At 35.2% G+C, this 16,962-nt stretch overlaps 1 protein-coding gene across 1 annotated transcript; it reads right to left on the bottom strand.

Moving 5' to 3' along the window:
* Positions 1-4,068: 4,068 nt before the first annotated feature.
* Positions 4,069-15,896, bottom strand: LOC139847118 (uncharacterized). Its single transcript, XM_071836728.1, has 4 exons — positions 15,789-15,896; positions 15,620-15,701; positions 9,036-9,188; positions 4,069-4,197 (listed from the first exon to the last, which is right to left on the bottom strand). Exons 1-4 carry the CDS (start codon positions 15,894-15,896, stop codon positions 4,166-4,168), a joined length of 375 nt encoding a protein of 124 aa, XP_071692829.1. The 3' UTR covers positions 4,069-4,165.
* Between the last annotated feature and the right edge of the window lie 1,066 nt (positions 15,897-16,962).

Raw genomic sequence — 16,962 nt, 5'->3', positions numbered from 1 at the left:
ACCAATTTCGCTGATTTTGTGATTTCTTTCCCAAAAACTCGATTTCTGAGTGATTTTGATCAAATTTTAAGCACATGGAAGCTACTAAACATATATACAACCTATTTCTAACATTAATTGAGCATCACAAACACATATAATCAAGAATCAAGCATCAAAATGCATAAAACTCATATGAACCCAAAACCCATTTTGAGCAAGAATTAATACATGAATCGATGATATGCATACCTTATATTGATCACGAAATCACAAGGAATATATCTCTAGCTTCAATTAATCCAAAGACTCACAAAATCAAATTAGGGTTTATGTGTGTGTTAGTGTATACATTCGTGTGTGGGTTTGATGAAATGAGAAATGGATAGAACTATCCAGATACATACACTTAAATGAGTTACAAACTCATACCCCATATCACACAGGTATTTACCAGTTATCTTATCTGATAACCTTTCGTATCTCCTTAGGCGGTACTAACGGAGTCCAAATTAAATAAACCAACATGTTCTGTGACCCTTGTCATAAACTGGTCTCAACTAAACAACCAAATAATTATAAACATATAATTATAAAAATCACTAATTACGCCCTACCCCAGGGTACAATGGTCATTTCATCTAGGCCCAAAATGCGGGTGTTACAAATCTACCCTCCTTAAAAGAGATTTCGTCCTCGGAATCGGGTCAACTATGGTCAACAAACCCAAAAATTGTTACTCGCACCGCCAAAACACACGGTTAACTTTATCGATCTTATCCCCGATACCGACAATATCCACCACAATTGCATAGGGAAATGAGATTCCTGACGTCAATACACTCCCGATACCAAATAACTTCTCACAATCTCCGTCGATCAACGTCCATTAATCCACTTAAGCCCACAAATTACACGATCAAGTCAAATAATCAGAGTCAAATTCGTGTTTCTTCGCCATTCCGTATCATAAATTTCACGATCTGTCATCCAATTCAACTCTTTATACAGTCTACTTTTCCCAATTATCCAAAGCTTCGGCAATAGAATTAGTCATCATGCTAAAATCTATACCTAGGTCCACAAAATTGTCTCGTAAGTCAACAGAACTTCACAGGTTATTCGTCTCATATCCAGTCACATCACAATCCAATATAGCACAGGCCGCCTAATTTTCCTTCAGCTTCCCAGAAATTCCGTATGATTTATCACAATATACTTATGTTGGCCAGACACAAGCATATTATCCTAAATCATACCTTCATTCTGAGTTGCTCGTAACGGAAAAATTCTACTTGTCTCATTCACTAGCTTATGTCCAATCAATCTCATCAATAAGCATCGGTAATTAGTTTAACTACTTTATGACTAATCAATCACAACATCTGTCCAATCAAAGTTACTAAAACCTTGTCTATCAATCATCCAAATATAATCTATCAACCAGATCATACATCCAACAAGCTTAGGAAATACCGTCATAACAATCATACTCATGCCACTATCCAACAACTTCATGTCGTCCAAAAGTTCACTACACAAACATACTCAACGCATCTCTATCCAAGTCACGGTTCTCAATCCCAAAAAATCAACCTAAGGGTCACCCTTACCCCACATGGCACAGAAGGGTCGCAACCAAAACATAAACAACATAATGCAACAAAATAAATCTTATACTACTATCAAGATCTACTAATCTACCACACATATATATACACCCAATCATATACATGTGTATAACTAAAAATACGAGGATTTTGAAGCATACCTGTATTCACATCATATTCAACATCTGCATCTGCAACCATCTGATAAGCTCTTGCTGTTTCTGTAGGTGGATTCTTTCTTTTCTGCCCAACTGGAGAACCAGAAGATCCACCTACTGATCCCGACTGCGCTCCTGGCCCCGCCCCAGAACCTGATCCTCTTATATACGGACACTGAGCTGACCTATGCCCCACTTGATGACATCTCCAACATACATCCTCTTGGAATGAACACATTCGAATCTCGTGCCCCACAATACCACATCTCAAACATCTTTTGGTTGAATCTGAACAAGGACCACTATGAGATGATCTGCAACTATAGCACCAAGAATTCTGACTTGATGCTGACCCACTATGTTCTGACCCACTCTTCTGTTTCAACTTAACAGACTTCTTTGACCTAGAGTCTGAATGACTCATCACCTGATCTTGTTGTGGCATCTCATAACCTACTATTCTATTCCTTGCTGCTCTGACGTCATCCTCTACCATCTTTGCCATAACAAACGCTTGCGATAACGTCGTCGTCATCCTAACCATTGTTCTGTACTCCGGTAAAATTATATTAACAAAGTGCTGAATTCTGGACTGCTCATCTGGAACCCACTGTTGCACAAACCTTAATTTATCCATATACTGCTCAATCACCTCATCTATCGTCATCTGAGGTGTCATTTTCATTGCCAGAAATTCCGTCTTAATTCGATTGAGGTCATAAGACGAACAATACTGCTCACAAACTTTACTATAAAATTGTTCCCAAATAATCATGTTCACTTGCTCTTTTGGTATACTAGAAATAACCGTATCCCACCAAACCATTGCCCTATTTTTCAACATACGACTAGCATAAATAACCTGTAATTCTGGTTCGCACTGACAGGCCTCAAAAACCTTTTCTATCTCTCTTAACCAGTTAAGTGTTACCGTTGGGTTAAAACTTCCTGAGTACTCTGGTGGATTACAATTCAGAAACTGTTTGAAGGTACATTTCTTTGGTTGTTGAAACATCGGCGTCTGATACGGACCCCACATCTGATTTGGGAACTGTTGATTAAACTGAGGTGGCATATGAAACTGTTGAGGAAACTGATATTGAGGTGGTAACCATTGCTGTTGTTGGAAAGCACTTCCAATTTGCTGATAATTATTTGACTGCACCGGATACCCACTAATCGTCTGATTCGGTACACTACCACTTGGATTCACGGTTACCTGGCATTGTTCTAATTCCCTTATTCGATCACGTGCTTCCTTTAACTTACTTTGCAAATCTAAAATTTGTTCCTGCGGATCCTCTTCTGACACATATCCGTCTTCATCTGGGGCTCTGAATGTTCCGGGGGCTGACGGACCAGTTGCGTTTCCTGTATTATCTGCCATATCTGCACTACCACAACATCTCACACAAACTCTTAGTGAAAAACAGGTTAGTACCTATCAACTAACACATGTAATCCCTACATTCACTTAACCCGTTCCCTCATATATGTTTGGCACAACACAAGGTTTGGGAACATGACATTCAACACAATGTACATGCGGCCAAACCTATGCTCTGATACCAAGTTGAAACACCTTGCTTTTTTTTTTTTTTTTTTAAATCACAGCGGAAGTCTTAATTCACATAAATACCCTTAGTTAATTACGAACATGATTATCACAAATCATTAGCTAGTTACTTATTACAAACAACCGGTGTTACGTTAAACAACTAGTTACATATTTATAAAAGTTAAGACATCAGAGTTCGTCTTGTCAAACATATCGTCAACCCAACTCCCGTCCCTACCAGCACTAAGATCGAAAACCTGCAAGGGAGGAAGTGAGGGGGGTTAGCACGAGGCTAAGTGAATGGAATCATCTAACAGATCTAGCATACAGTACCAACTTGTACAACTACAGCAACTACAACAATCCATAACAGGCAACTGACAACTAATAACTAGCAACTATCAACTGGCAACAATCAGTTAGCAACTATGCTCCAACTAGAGACTCGGCGGCTTGTACGAGCACACGACCACTAGCTGATCAGTCTAGCGTCTACCGAAAGTCCTTACTACTGAATCCCCAGTATAGTAAATCCACACGCAGGTGATGCGTCATTCAGCACTATACTCAACAAACAGTAGCCAACTGGACCCAACCACAACAAGGTTGACCTCTCTGAGCTGAACCTAACAACAATAGGTTCCAACAGGCAACTACAACTTGTGCACACAACTGTTAAGCAACTACCACTACGAACAACTGTTCCTACGACTAGCATGGCAACTCTACGATGATCATTATTACAACATATCTACTAAGCATAGCAACTATAACAGTATAACATAGTAGCACAACTTGCTACTGTACACTACACACGGAGATAATCCCACTCACCGATTACCAGCTACAGCTCAGTTATCTTACTTCTGAGCTTCTTCCTTGTTCTTATCACCTGAGAACAACACAACGAAGTCAATATACATATCTCAATCAATAGTATAATCAAATCATACTATAAACTAGGTCATAACACCATATATTCATAATTTTATGAGTCTACATCATGACTCCATTCAATAATGGCATACAGGTGCGTGCAAAACACGACATACACACTAAAACTTCTTTTCCGACCCAAAAACAGTTTGATCTAGTTTCTTAAAAGTTCACCATTGAAAAGTATTCTTTATTACGATTCTAACGATAGTTTATTCATCAAAAACGGAGTTACGTTTTGAAAGTTACGCCCGTTTCAATTTCATAAAAGGTACTGTAGCAAATAGTGACACTGTAGCAACTCGGGTACTGTAGCAACCCGGGTACTGTAGCAACTCGGGGGGTACTGTAGCAACTCGGCACTGTAGCAAATACTGGTACTGTAGCAAATAGTGGTACTGTAGCAAATAGTGACACTGTAGAAAATAGTGACACTGTAGCAACTCGGTACTGTAGCAACTCGGTGGTACTGTAGCAACTCGGGTACTGTAGCAAACTGGGTTTCGAACCAATTTCGCTGATTTTGTGATTTCTTCCCCAAAAACTCAATTTCTGAGCGATTTTGATCAAATTTTAAGCGCATGGAAGCTACTAAACATATATACAACCTATTTCTAACATCAATTGAGCATCACAAACACATATAATCAAGCATCAAAATGCATAAAACTCATATGAACCAAAAACCCATTTTGAGCAAGAATTAATACATGAATCTATGATATGCATACCTTATATTGATCACGAAATCACAAGGAATATATCTCTAGCTTCAATTAATCCAAAGACTCACAAAATCAAATTAGGGTTTATGTGTGTGTTAGTGTATACATTCGTGTGTGGGTTTGATGAAATGAGAAATGGATAGAACTATCCAGATACATACACTTAAATGAGTTACAAACTCATACCCCATATCACACAGGTATTTACCAGTTATCTTATCTGATAACCTTTCGTATCTCCTTAGGCGGTACTAACGGAGTCCAAATTAAATAAACCAACCTGTTCTGTGACCCTTGTTATAAACTGGTCTCAACTAAACAACCAAATAATTATAAACATATAATTATAAAAATCACTAATTACGCCCTACCCCAGGGTACAATGGTCATTTCATCTAGGCCCAAAATGCGGGTGTTACAGTCTCGGATTTCTTAATTGCTCATCAAGCTCGTGTTTCTCACGTTAGAACTTTCGGGCCATTCAGGTGCCTTTGTTTATGTAGTGATCAATTGAGTTTTGATAATGTTGGTCCCGAAATAACAACAGGATTATCGTAGAGGGGGTGAATACAATTTCTTTTTGTTTAAACATATTATACAACATTTAAGTGTACTCAAACAAGTAATTAAATAGGATTCAAGGGTAATTTTCAACTTATTCTTTTATTGATATAAATTTCAAAGAATCACAACTATTTAAAGACGGAATAAATAGTTGGTTGATACAAAGTTGTGATGACCCGGAAATTTCTGACCAAATTTAAACTTAATCTTTGTATGATTAACATTTTCGACACGATAAGCAAAGTCTGTAAAACTGAATCTCAAAATTTTTGAACTACTTTTATATATTTAAATACTTTTCGGTTGTTTTTGACGATTCGCGAACAATTTTATGTAAATAGATACATATATACTATAACTTGAAAAGGTAACAATGTATTAATTATTTGATACCGTACATTAAACTTATTGGTTTAAATATCTATTTGAATATATATGATAAGTTGAAATATTTATTATTAAAATTTATTTATAAATAACTTCCAATGTGTATTTAAAAACTGATTTATATATATTAAAAAGATATATACATATATATAATTTCAAGTTATTTAGTAAACGATAGTAACATTTTCAAATTGCTACAGTACCCAAAATGCTACAGTGTTTTTGAAAATCACTATTTGCTACAGTGAAATTGACTTTGCTACAGTGAATTGCTACAGTAAAAATTGGCTTTGCTACAGTAACTTTGCTACAGTGGTATATTTTATGGATGATTTAAGACTATATTTTGACAAAGGTACGATTCACGAAACGTAAAGTACAAGTTTTCTCAGCGTACGAAAGGGCGTTCGAAAAAACCGGAACCGGGACATAAGTCGAGTGACAACGTACGACTTATCGGAACAAAAATTACAAGTCAACTATGCACGTGAATTTAATATAATATATAATTAATTAATTTAAATTATATATATTATATTTATATTTTATTATGTCGACAAATGTTAGGACAAAAACAATGTGAGCTGTCCCTGGTCCTCATGCGAGTCGCATGGCCAGAAGGCCATTTCCATGCGAGTCGCATGACTCCAGATTTCAGGCCACATCTATAAATTTCAGTGTTTTCGCTCGAATTAAATCACACACATACACAAATATATATATACTCCGTAATATTATTTATTATTTATTATTATTATTATTATTATTATTATTATTATTATTATTAATAATAAGATTATTATTAATCTTATTTTTTTTTATTATTATTATTAGTGTTATTATTTTTGCGATACAAAAATAATAATGTACAAAAAAATATTACGACGGAGTGATGTCCAAGTAATTTTCAAAACGAGTTTCCGAGCGAGCTAGAGCTAAGGAAAATATGAGTTATTGCCAAGGAAATTATGGGTAATGTTCGGGGGTATTTTTGTGAATCAAACCTCGTGTTTATCATCTCCGATGCGTCTACGTGCTTTCCTGCAATATTGTATATCAATATTAAACTGTGAGTTTCATAAGATCCCTTTTACTCTCTACATTTTTGGGCTGAGAATACATGCAAATATTTTATTAACCGATATACAATATTTATATGTGTGAGTTTCATTTGCTCCCTTTTTAATTGCTTTTGCAATATATATTTTTGGGCTGAGAATACATGCACTTTAATTTAAACGCAATGGATACAAGTTACATACTAAATTCTACACCGAGTTTGAACCAAAAATCCCTTAGCTTTGGTAACTAGTAACTGCCGGTTATAAGAACTGGTGGGCGCGAGTAGTAGTATATGGATCCATAGGGCTTGATATCCCCGTCCGAGCTAGAGCACTAGCCTTTTAACGGACGCATGCTATTTGAGAAGCGTACACGTTGGTTTGCGTGTATTATTAAGATGATTATACAAAGGGTACAAATTATATATACGTTAAAGTTTAGTTACCAGGGTGCTCAATTTCGTAGAATATTTTGATAAACGTTTCTGGATGAAACAACTGAAATCTTGTGATCCACTTTTATATAATCTATTGATAAACATTTCTGGATGAAACAACTAAAATCTTGTGATCCACTTTTATATACAGATTATACGAAACACTAAAACTATGAACTCACCAACCTTTGTGTTGACACTTGTTAGCATGTTTATTCTCAGGTTCCCTAGAAGTCTTCCGCTGTTTGCTTATATGTTAGACAAGTTATGTGCATGGAGTCTTGCATGGCATATTTTTCAAGGAAACGTTGCATTCACCAAATCATCACCATGTATCTTATTTTGACTGCATGGTCAATGGAAGTACTATTGTAAACTATTATTTACAGTGATTGTATATATGTAGAAATTATTAGATGTCGAAAACCTTTGATTTAAATATTCATTTATGGTGTGCCTTTTTAAAAGAATGCAATGTTTACAAAACGTATCATAGAGGTCAAATACCTCGCAATGAAATCAATGAATGACGTGTCCGTCCATATGGATTTGGACCGATCGTCACAAAAGTACACCTAAAATAGCTAAAGAGGATATCTTAAGCTTTTACAAAGTTTGGACTCTATTTAATTATACCCACACCACTAAATATTACTCCGTACAATAGTGGAGTTACTTATTTATAGAAGTCCTATTAACCAGACAATAGATCTGTTGTCCAGTGGTACATAGGATGTCTGTACTTGTGTCGACAACATCATCAGAGAGCGTGCTCTATTTCTTTCCTCTTTGGTAGCTATTTGCAGAAACACCTCAAATTGGTTTGGCCGTACTATTTGAATAAACAAATAGAATGTTGGGTTTCCTAGGCGTTGACAAAGTAATAACCCATGTCTGCACATGCGTTAAACTTCTGCATTATCACGTGGTCTTGTAAGGTCAATTGACAGTCGCCGACGCGTGTCCTTTTCTGTTCAACTTTGTCTTCGACTTCTGTTGAATAGTACAATTGATTTAGACCACACAAAACTCAATAACACATAAGTGGTGTATGAGGGAAGTGAGATGTAGACAATCCTTCCTCCTATCCGAGAATAAAGACAAGTTATTTCTCCATTTAGAGTAAAAACACTCTCAAAAGTAGAGAAAGTCATCTCTCTATGTACATATAACACTTGCTATACTAAGGACAACTCCAACCAATACTCCACCATTAACCATAACGGAACCAAATTGGGATGTTAAGAGAAAAGGGAACACGATTATTAAATATAGAGTACTTCATTCATATAATTGTAAAAAAGTTAGTTCATTTACTAATTATTGCTTATATTCATTTCATATTCATTTTTCTATCTTTTTTCATTTAGAACTTAATGAAACAAAAACGTAAAGAGCCCATAATGTAATCTTTAGAGAAAGAGGATAAATGAGGTGTACAAAAGATACATATTACAAAATTATAACATACAACTTACAAAATTGTTAGTTAATGATGTGGTTTTACGTATTTCCTAAGCTACTATATAATTCTCTTATATACATTTCGATTCCATAGTATTTAAATTGTCGTAACATGATGGTAATCATAAAATAATCAAGAATTCAAGAAAACTTTACTTTTGAAATTGAAGATTTTATTGACCATGTTCTTACAGATGGCGAAAACTTCAGAATTTTCTCTTCTTCCTTTGCTTGCTTTCGAGTATTTACCCGTAAATGTAAAAGTTACCTTTTTCTCCGTCATCGTTATCTCCATTGACTCCATATCTCCTACGAGTATCAGTTTTTAGTAAAATACATAAAAGTCATTAGTATATAAAAAAACGTAAGGTCACAAATAAATGTCATGTAATTCTTTTAGGATGTAATAATGTAATATATTTGATACTTTGTATAAGATTCATCTAGTTTATCATTACTTGGAAGACTATCTTAGTTAAGAATTGAAGTATGTACATATGATAAGTTCAAAACTTAACAAATTTGAGATGGAAACACAAGCTCAATTATTAAAGTATTAATTTGCTCAAAACGTGAAAGTAAAAAAGAAAAAGTGCACTGATTAACAAATAATTAACCCCGTGGCGGAGCCACGTGTTACGCAGTGGGTGCATGTGACCCCACTCAAAAAGGAACTAACACCTTTTTACCTTGTAGTTATTGTGCGCTGCTAAATTGATTTAGTTAAAATACTATGCACATAAGAATAATAGTTATTGGTCTAATGATCCAAGGATCCTGATTTGACCATGCCTAATTACAGTGAAGATTCATAGCTTCTGAGGTCCTTATATTTAATTTTGGTTATGGCATAAAGGTCCAGCTTGTTGTATTATGTTTATTTGTTGAGCCAAGAAGACAGTAATGTTTGTATGTTTGTCTTGGTTTTGCTTGTACTCCTTATCTTTTCACAGATTCGTAAAAATGATTATTTATATATTTCAGTTTTTTGTCACACAAAAAAAAAAAAAAAAAAAAAAAAAAAAAAAAAAAAAAAAAGTAAAGTCATTTATCTAAAAATTAATTGCTTACAAACTTTTATAGTTATTTTAGTACTACAGATTCACCCACTAAAGTCATTTTTATTGATTAAAAAAAGATTAGTTATACTGGGACTAACATATATTATATACTATATACTTTAGTAATAAACCAATAATATGAATCGAACATGTGCAGCGCTCTTCCCCAACTTTTTTTAAATATGAGGTGAACTGCCAAGCAACCCATAACAAAATGTTAGACCGACTAGAATAACCGAATTGGTTTAGGAAAAGAAAAATCTATCGACCAACCCTGCCCCCAAAAGCAGAGGCCGAAGCTTTCCGTGCCTCCGAGGAAAGATTCTTGCTACCCAAAAATTTAGTAAGTGAAGTTCTCCTTTCAACTTAAAAGGGGCTTCATCATGTCGGCCTTTCTTTAGGTCATAACTAATCTCGCTAATATCTTGATAGGACTCTTGACACATGAATATCAATGAATGGGAAGATTAGCCATTAAGATTGAGAGAGAAAGTCAATCAGTCAAGATTGACTTTCCACGGCTCTCTTGAAAATCTCTACATAACAGTGGCTAAGCTTAGCTAATCTAGGGAGTCTTGTATCCTTTATATAGCCTCGTATAAAGGATCCTCCTTAAGGCTAGGGAAACACGTTTTACTCCTTCTCGGGTACCTAACATTCTCCCCCCAGGAGTGAGACGGGTTTCCAAAAACTAACTCCCTAGTAAACATACAACATTACAATGAAAGAATCAACTACTGCTAACTAACTCCCCCCCCCCCCCCCCAACAAAAAATGATGTACGACCGTTGATGAAGATCTTAAAATCTTCAAAACTTGATGTCATCGTTCTTTCAACGGTCTTTGAGCTTGCCCAGCGGAATGCACAAGGTAGACATTCATCATTGCATCATTTCATTTTGATGAAGAATACCTCGAAGTCTTAGAATCTCCCCCTTCAAAGTACTTGGGCTTTCCTACGTGAACTAAGAACGATCTTGAAACAAGCATCTTCTAACTTAGCACGATTATCGAAAAATTGCTAAAGTCCCGGCTTTTGACTAAACCCCAATGGAGAATTAAAAGATCTTCTTCGAAATCACTTAGCTCCCCCCCAACACTTGACTTGATTAGTAAGCTCGAAAAACTTGAGAAACTCCCCCCGGAATGTATGGGGCATACGGCCAATCAAGTGTGTACTCATCACATCTTTGATAGCCTCAATTATTCATATATTGCCGGTATCAATATAGTTGGCTTTGACGTGGCTCCTTCGAAGTTCCTTACGTCTCCAATACTCCCCCAAGGATGTGGAAGTTCTTTTCGTTTTCCTTTGCTCACTCGTCAAACAAGTAATGCTTTGACTTTGTCTCTTTGAAGTCCGAGTCTAATACCGTATGTGTATTGAAGTCACACACACATCAACCATATCTATATCTCCCCCACAATGATGCTCGCATGAATATCGTATGAAATAAGAGCGTCATTGTATAAAATGGTTGATGAGCTAGGCAAATCTCCAAATATCGTGAATAACGCGTATGAGAAAAGCCGTGTGAATCCGAGCCTCGAAAATAATTGAAAATATGCTTTGGAGGTCCAGATTCGGTAAAGGACTAGTCATGAAAATTCTGTTAAAAGTCAGGGGCTAAAACTGCCAAAATTGTTGTCAGATTCGGTAAAAGACTGCCCTTGTAAATTCTGGAAACATGGCAGGGACCAAAAGTGAAACTTCTAAAAAATACATGTCAGATTCTGTAGTGGGCTGATAGTAAGCTTGTTGGGCTGAAAAAATTTGAAGATCTCCATATCTTCATGATGAAGATGATGAAGATTCGAAGGTTTGAGTTTGAAGATATATGTGTTTGTGTTTGAAGGTTTGAAGGTGGAGGGAAAACATTCATAATATTCATAGGATCTTCATTCGGTTCATTGAATGATAGGCTCTGATACCAATTGATAGGACCCTTGACACACGAATATCAATGAATGTGAAGATTAGCCATTAAGATTAAGAGAGAAAGTCAATCAGTCAAGATTGACTTTCCACGACTCTCTTGAAAATCTCTACATAACAGTGGCTAAGCTTAGCTAATCTAGGGAGTCTTGGATCCTTTATATAGCCTCGTATAAAGGATCCTCCTTAAGGCTAGGAAAACACGTTTTACTCCTTCTCGGGTACCTAACATATCTCATATCGGAAGACAACTTTGTATCCGCTTTTGCTCGTGCACTCTATAAATTCTAAAACTATGTAACCAACTATTTTTAGACCGTATGAACAACACTAAAGCAAGGACGGAAACTCACGGCCTAGTTGGTGAATGAGCCGAGGTACGAAATATGTGCTATCAACCATTTACACCATAAGTTACAAGGCGTAAAGGGGCGTTAAATCTGACTTGGCAATTTTTGACCTCTTAATGTATGTTACGAGGCGTCCAAACTGATGCCTACGAGGTATCAGTTTCGTTACCAACTAACAACAATGAGGCGTTGAATTCCACGTGGCATTATTTGATTGGTTGTGGTTTTTAGCCTTTTGACAACAACTATTTTTCTTATTAAAAAAAAACAATTTTTTTCAATTATAAATGCCACACTGATTTATTCATTCTTTCACACATTCATCTCTATCTCTATCTCTTGATTTCTATACTAGTTCTTTTACATCACAACTTATTCAATGTATTTATCAAATGGAATCTGACGATATAATCTTTAAGTCTGATTCTGAAGACGAAGTTATAACGGATTCGTCCAGCAATACGTGGACCAATCTTCGCTACACAAATATCACGATCTCAATTCTACATTATGAGAGATCGTGAAGTTGCAACTAATCGGTTATGGAAGGATTACTTATAGGAGACGACTAAGTATCCGCCAAATATTTTTCGGAGACGTATTCACATACGCTGCCAATTGTTCATTCTTATCACACCAAGTATATCTCAGTACTCCGGGAAATAAATTCCCAGGTAATCTAAATTTTTTAAAGAAAGTTATGATGCAAGTAGTTGCCAACTTTGACTAAACTACAAAACTGTACATCCACCATACACCAATTGGCTTATGGCATAACCGGAAATACGTTTGATGAATACTTCCAGATGAACGAGACAACGTCTTGTGTAAGTGTATTATTGAGTTACATTGTCCCTAGTATATGAAAAAGACCAATGCATAAGATATTCTACGTTTGTATAGTACACAAGAAAAGAAACATGGTTTTAGGGGGATGCTTAAGAGTATTGACTATATGAATCGTGGTTGGAATAAATTGTCCTACTGCATTGAAAGGTGCGATACACTAGGGGTGAGCAAAAAATCGGACGCTTATGCTTGTAGAAATTGCTTCATATAACATGTGGATATGATATAACATGTGGATATGACACAGATTTTTTGGGAATGACAGGTTTGAATAATGATATTAATGTTTTAAATGCCTATGATATTTTGGTAAAAGGTGTAGTTTGGATGCGATACCCAAACCGAAAACCATCAAACTCACCCCGTAGGAGTCGGATGGATGTAAAATACCTCCACCTCCATGTGACAGGATTGAGTATCATCCCACTTTGTCAAGGGGTTGTAAACCTTTGCCAATAGTGGAACTCGGACATGTACTCATTATGACAAAGGCTGCAACATGTTGGACCCCAACTTCTAATGCAACGTATACCACTAAGCTATTAGTTCATTAGAAAGAGACACTACTCTACTCACACATTTGAGCTAACTGGGCATCATTATACCAAATGTTAGTACCTAGCCGATGCTATATATCAATTTGGACTACACTTGTCAAACAGTTGTCGATCCTACTGACACGTGCCAAATTTATGAGATATCAAGCAAGTGTCCGAAAAGATGTTGAGTGAACATTTTGGGTACTTCAAGTTCGGGTTTCTATTTTGAGGATACCTTTTCGAGCTATGAGTGTTAATAAGATGTGTAGGGTGATGTACACTTGTGTAACATTACACGTTACAAGAAGATAATGGATTCGCTATTAGTTCGATTGAGGAAGAAATAAATGTTAGAACCAGAGAGCATAATCCAATGTGTTAGAGAAAGGATCGATAAACAATTAACTGTGAAATACGAGACAAACGAGACAAATAAGTGCGTGATTAACCAAAGGACGATTTCGTCGAGCATAACTTTCCTCCAAATTTCGTACTATGAATGGATTCTAAAATGTATATGTAATCTTAGGAATTTTAATTTATAAAATTTTAATCTATGTAATTTATATTGTTAGGAATTTTAATTTATGTAATTTATTTAATTAATAGTAGGTATTTTAATTTATGAATGCTACTGTAATTATTTGTTTTATTCTCAAAAACATCAAATTTACCTTCAGTCATAATTATTGTAACAAGTGGTCTTACATAATCTTGAAAAAGGTCAAGACATAACCAACCTAACACGACCATGTATCTACTTAATTAAGTGTTTCGTATATTTTCATTTGAGTAGTAATAAACTAACGAGCATCATATAAACTACATATAAGGTACAAGTCTGACAAGAATGTAACGACTTTAAGGAAGAAAATTTGCAAATTTGGAAAAGGTATGACAAATGGACCCAATTTCTAACCAGGGTATCCGATGTCAAATTGTAAAAATTTTATAATTCCTTGTAAAATATAATTTTATCGGTTTTTTGTTTTTTTTTTTTTTTTTTTTTTTTTTAACGGCAAGCTTGCATCAGTCCGGACCGAAGCCTAGTCATCATTTGCAGATACACACGCGTTCGGGCAGGAAACCCGAACCATATTACAGGGATCCGAACCTTAAACCATCCCGAGGGGCAGGCGGGTCGGATCTGGGTCCTGAATAGGTCGGTAAAACCTTCCCAGGGGCAACCCGGCTTATGGTAAGTAAGCCTACCACGGGTATTTTTAAAGAGTGGGATTCGAACTTGAATCCACTGCTACCCCTTGCCCTGGCCCCACCGAAGTGAAACCAAGGATACCACTCAGCCACCGCTGGAATGGATTCTTTATCCGTTGTACTTTGAAAAGTTTTAGGATTCTTTATATTGTAGTACAATCTTGATCAATCAAATCTCATATGAATATGATATACACATACTATAGTCTTGTTTAATGGTTAAACGTCAATGACACTTATAATAACACAATAAAAATAAAATACTTTAAATGAAACGGATGGAGTAACTCAATTTACTTTTAGTTAATATCAGGAACGAGGGATCCTAGACCCGCATAAAATATGAGTAAGTTGTGAAATTTGTAACCCTTTGAGTTACAAAAGTTTAGTCTTTGGAATCAACTAAATTAAAGTGATCAACTAAATTAAAGTGAGTATTAAAAAAGATAAGCAAAATGGTGAAAGTTTGTAGAATTTGCTTTATTAGTAATATCGAAGTGAAGGTTTATAGATTTTACAAGAGTTTTCATATTCAAACCTCGTTAACAGCATATCTTGAGGTATGGGGAAGTTTAATAAAACAAATGATTACTAAACATTCAATTGGCGGCCCATTTAACAACTAGCAATTTAGTATCATGAACAATGCATGAATCCACAAAGTTCATCTTTAGAACTACTTTATAGTTCTGAGTTAACACATTACATCATAAACTATGATCATGAAACACCGCATAAAAAAAGGATAAGACTATCCAAAGATTTAGTAATATTAAATGGAAGTACTTACCATTGTATCTTGCAACGATATTGGCTACTCTATCTCGGCACAGTTTGCATCTATAATCAGCCAAAAGCACAACTTCCTGAACCTTTTTCACAAATTTAGTCATTAGATGAAATGTATGCATAAACACAAACCTAAATAGAGCAAAAACATCAAAGAAGATATTGAATACCTTAGGGAAAGTTAGTGATTCAATGGAAGCAAGTGTAGTTGGAACTTTGACATTATTCTTCTTTGACTTTTTGACTTCTTCTTCCTCATTGTGCTCAAAAGCAGACATGCCTATTGCAAATGTGGATTTTTTCATAAGGGTATGTATATGTATGTTTTTTTAGCAAAGGGAAAAGGGAATTCTATCTTACAAGGAAGATTACTTTAAATGGTGAAATAGTTAACTTTTATGTGATGTTTTACCTTCTAATACATGAAGTGCAAGTTAGTATATGGTAATAATTGATTGATTTTGTTGATATGGAAAAGGGTTACCATCTTAATAAGGTTGGTGGGGTCCCACCACCATAGATGTAAATGCATACAAAACAACAAGAATAATGGTTAACTTCAAGTGAATACAGCAATTTGTAAATTGTCAAATAGTGTCCCTTAACTAATGAATACCTCTAGTATGTTCATACAATAAAATTTACAAAAAATTGGTGGTGACAGCTGTATTGGAAGGTAAGTTTTGTCTTGAGTGTTGGTATTTTGTATAACAAGAATAAAAGATATGCCAAATATAACTCTCTGCATAATACCATCAACCGCCTAAATGAAGACGAGTTTTTTATATAGTAAATTGGAATTATTTGAATCAATCAATCATATATCATATATCCAAATGATATGAAGCAAAGTTTAATGTGGGAGAGTACAAAGAGAACACTAACCTTAGATAGATAGATGCGTAATCCATTTAGAACAACTTAAAAGCGATACAAGGCAACCAGGAAATTAACGAATATATGCATCCCAAAATGGCTTCAATTTTAACACAACTGAATCACCACAACCCATCACTATTACTCACAATTTGACAGAAAGGAATCCTTTTTTACCAATTCGGGGGTTTGAATAATTTTTTTTGCTTGATAAAGATCATCAACTTAAAGTCACACGCTGTTAAAAAAAAGAAAAAAGAAAAACTTAAAGTCACACATTAAAGGGTATGTTCAACTTATATTTGCCTCAATTTCAAATAATAGGTACTTAAAAGTGGCATTTAACCTTGCATAACCACTCATAAGTCATAATTATTACCATGTTACCAATGGAACACAAAATTCTAAAATAATTATTACCATGTTACCAATGGAATACAAAATTCTAAGTGTCTTGATTAATGTTTA

Source organism: Rutidosis leptorrhynchoides, chromosome 5 (genome assembly GCF_046630445.1).
Source record: "Rutidosis leptorrhynchoides isolate AG116_Rl617_1_P2 chromosome 5, CSIRO_AGI_Rlap_v1, whole genome shotgun sequence".
Taxonomy (NCBI): Eukaryota; Viridiplantae; Streptophyta; class Magnoliopsida; order Asterales; family Asteraceae; genus Rutidosis; species Rutidosis leptorrhynchoides.
This window is presented reverse-complemented; position numbering and strand designations above follow the sequence as displayed.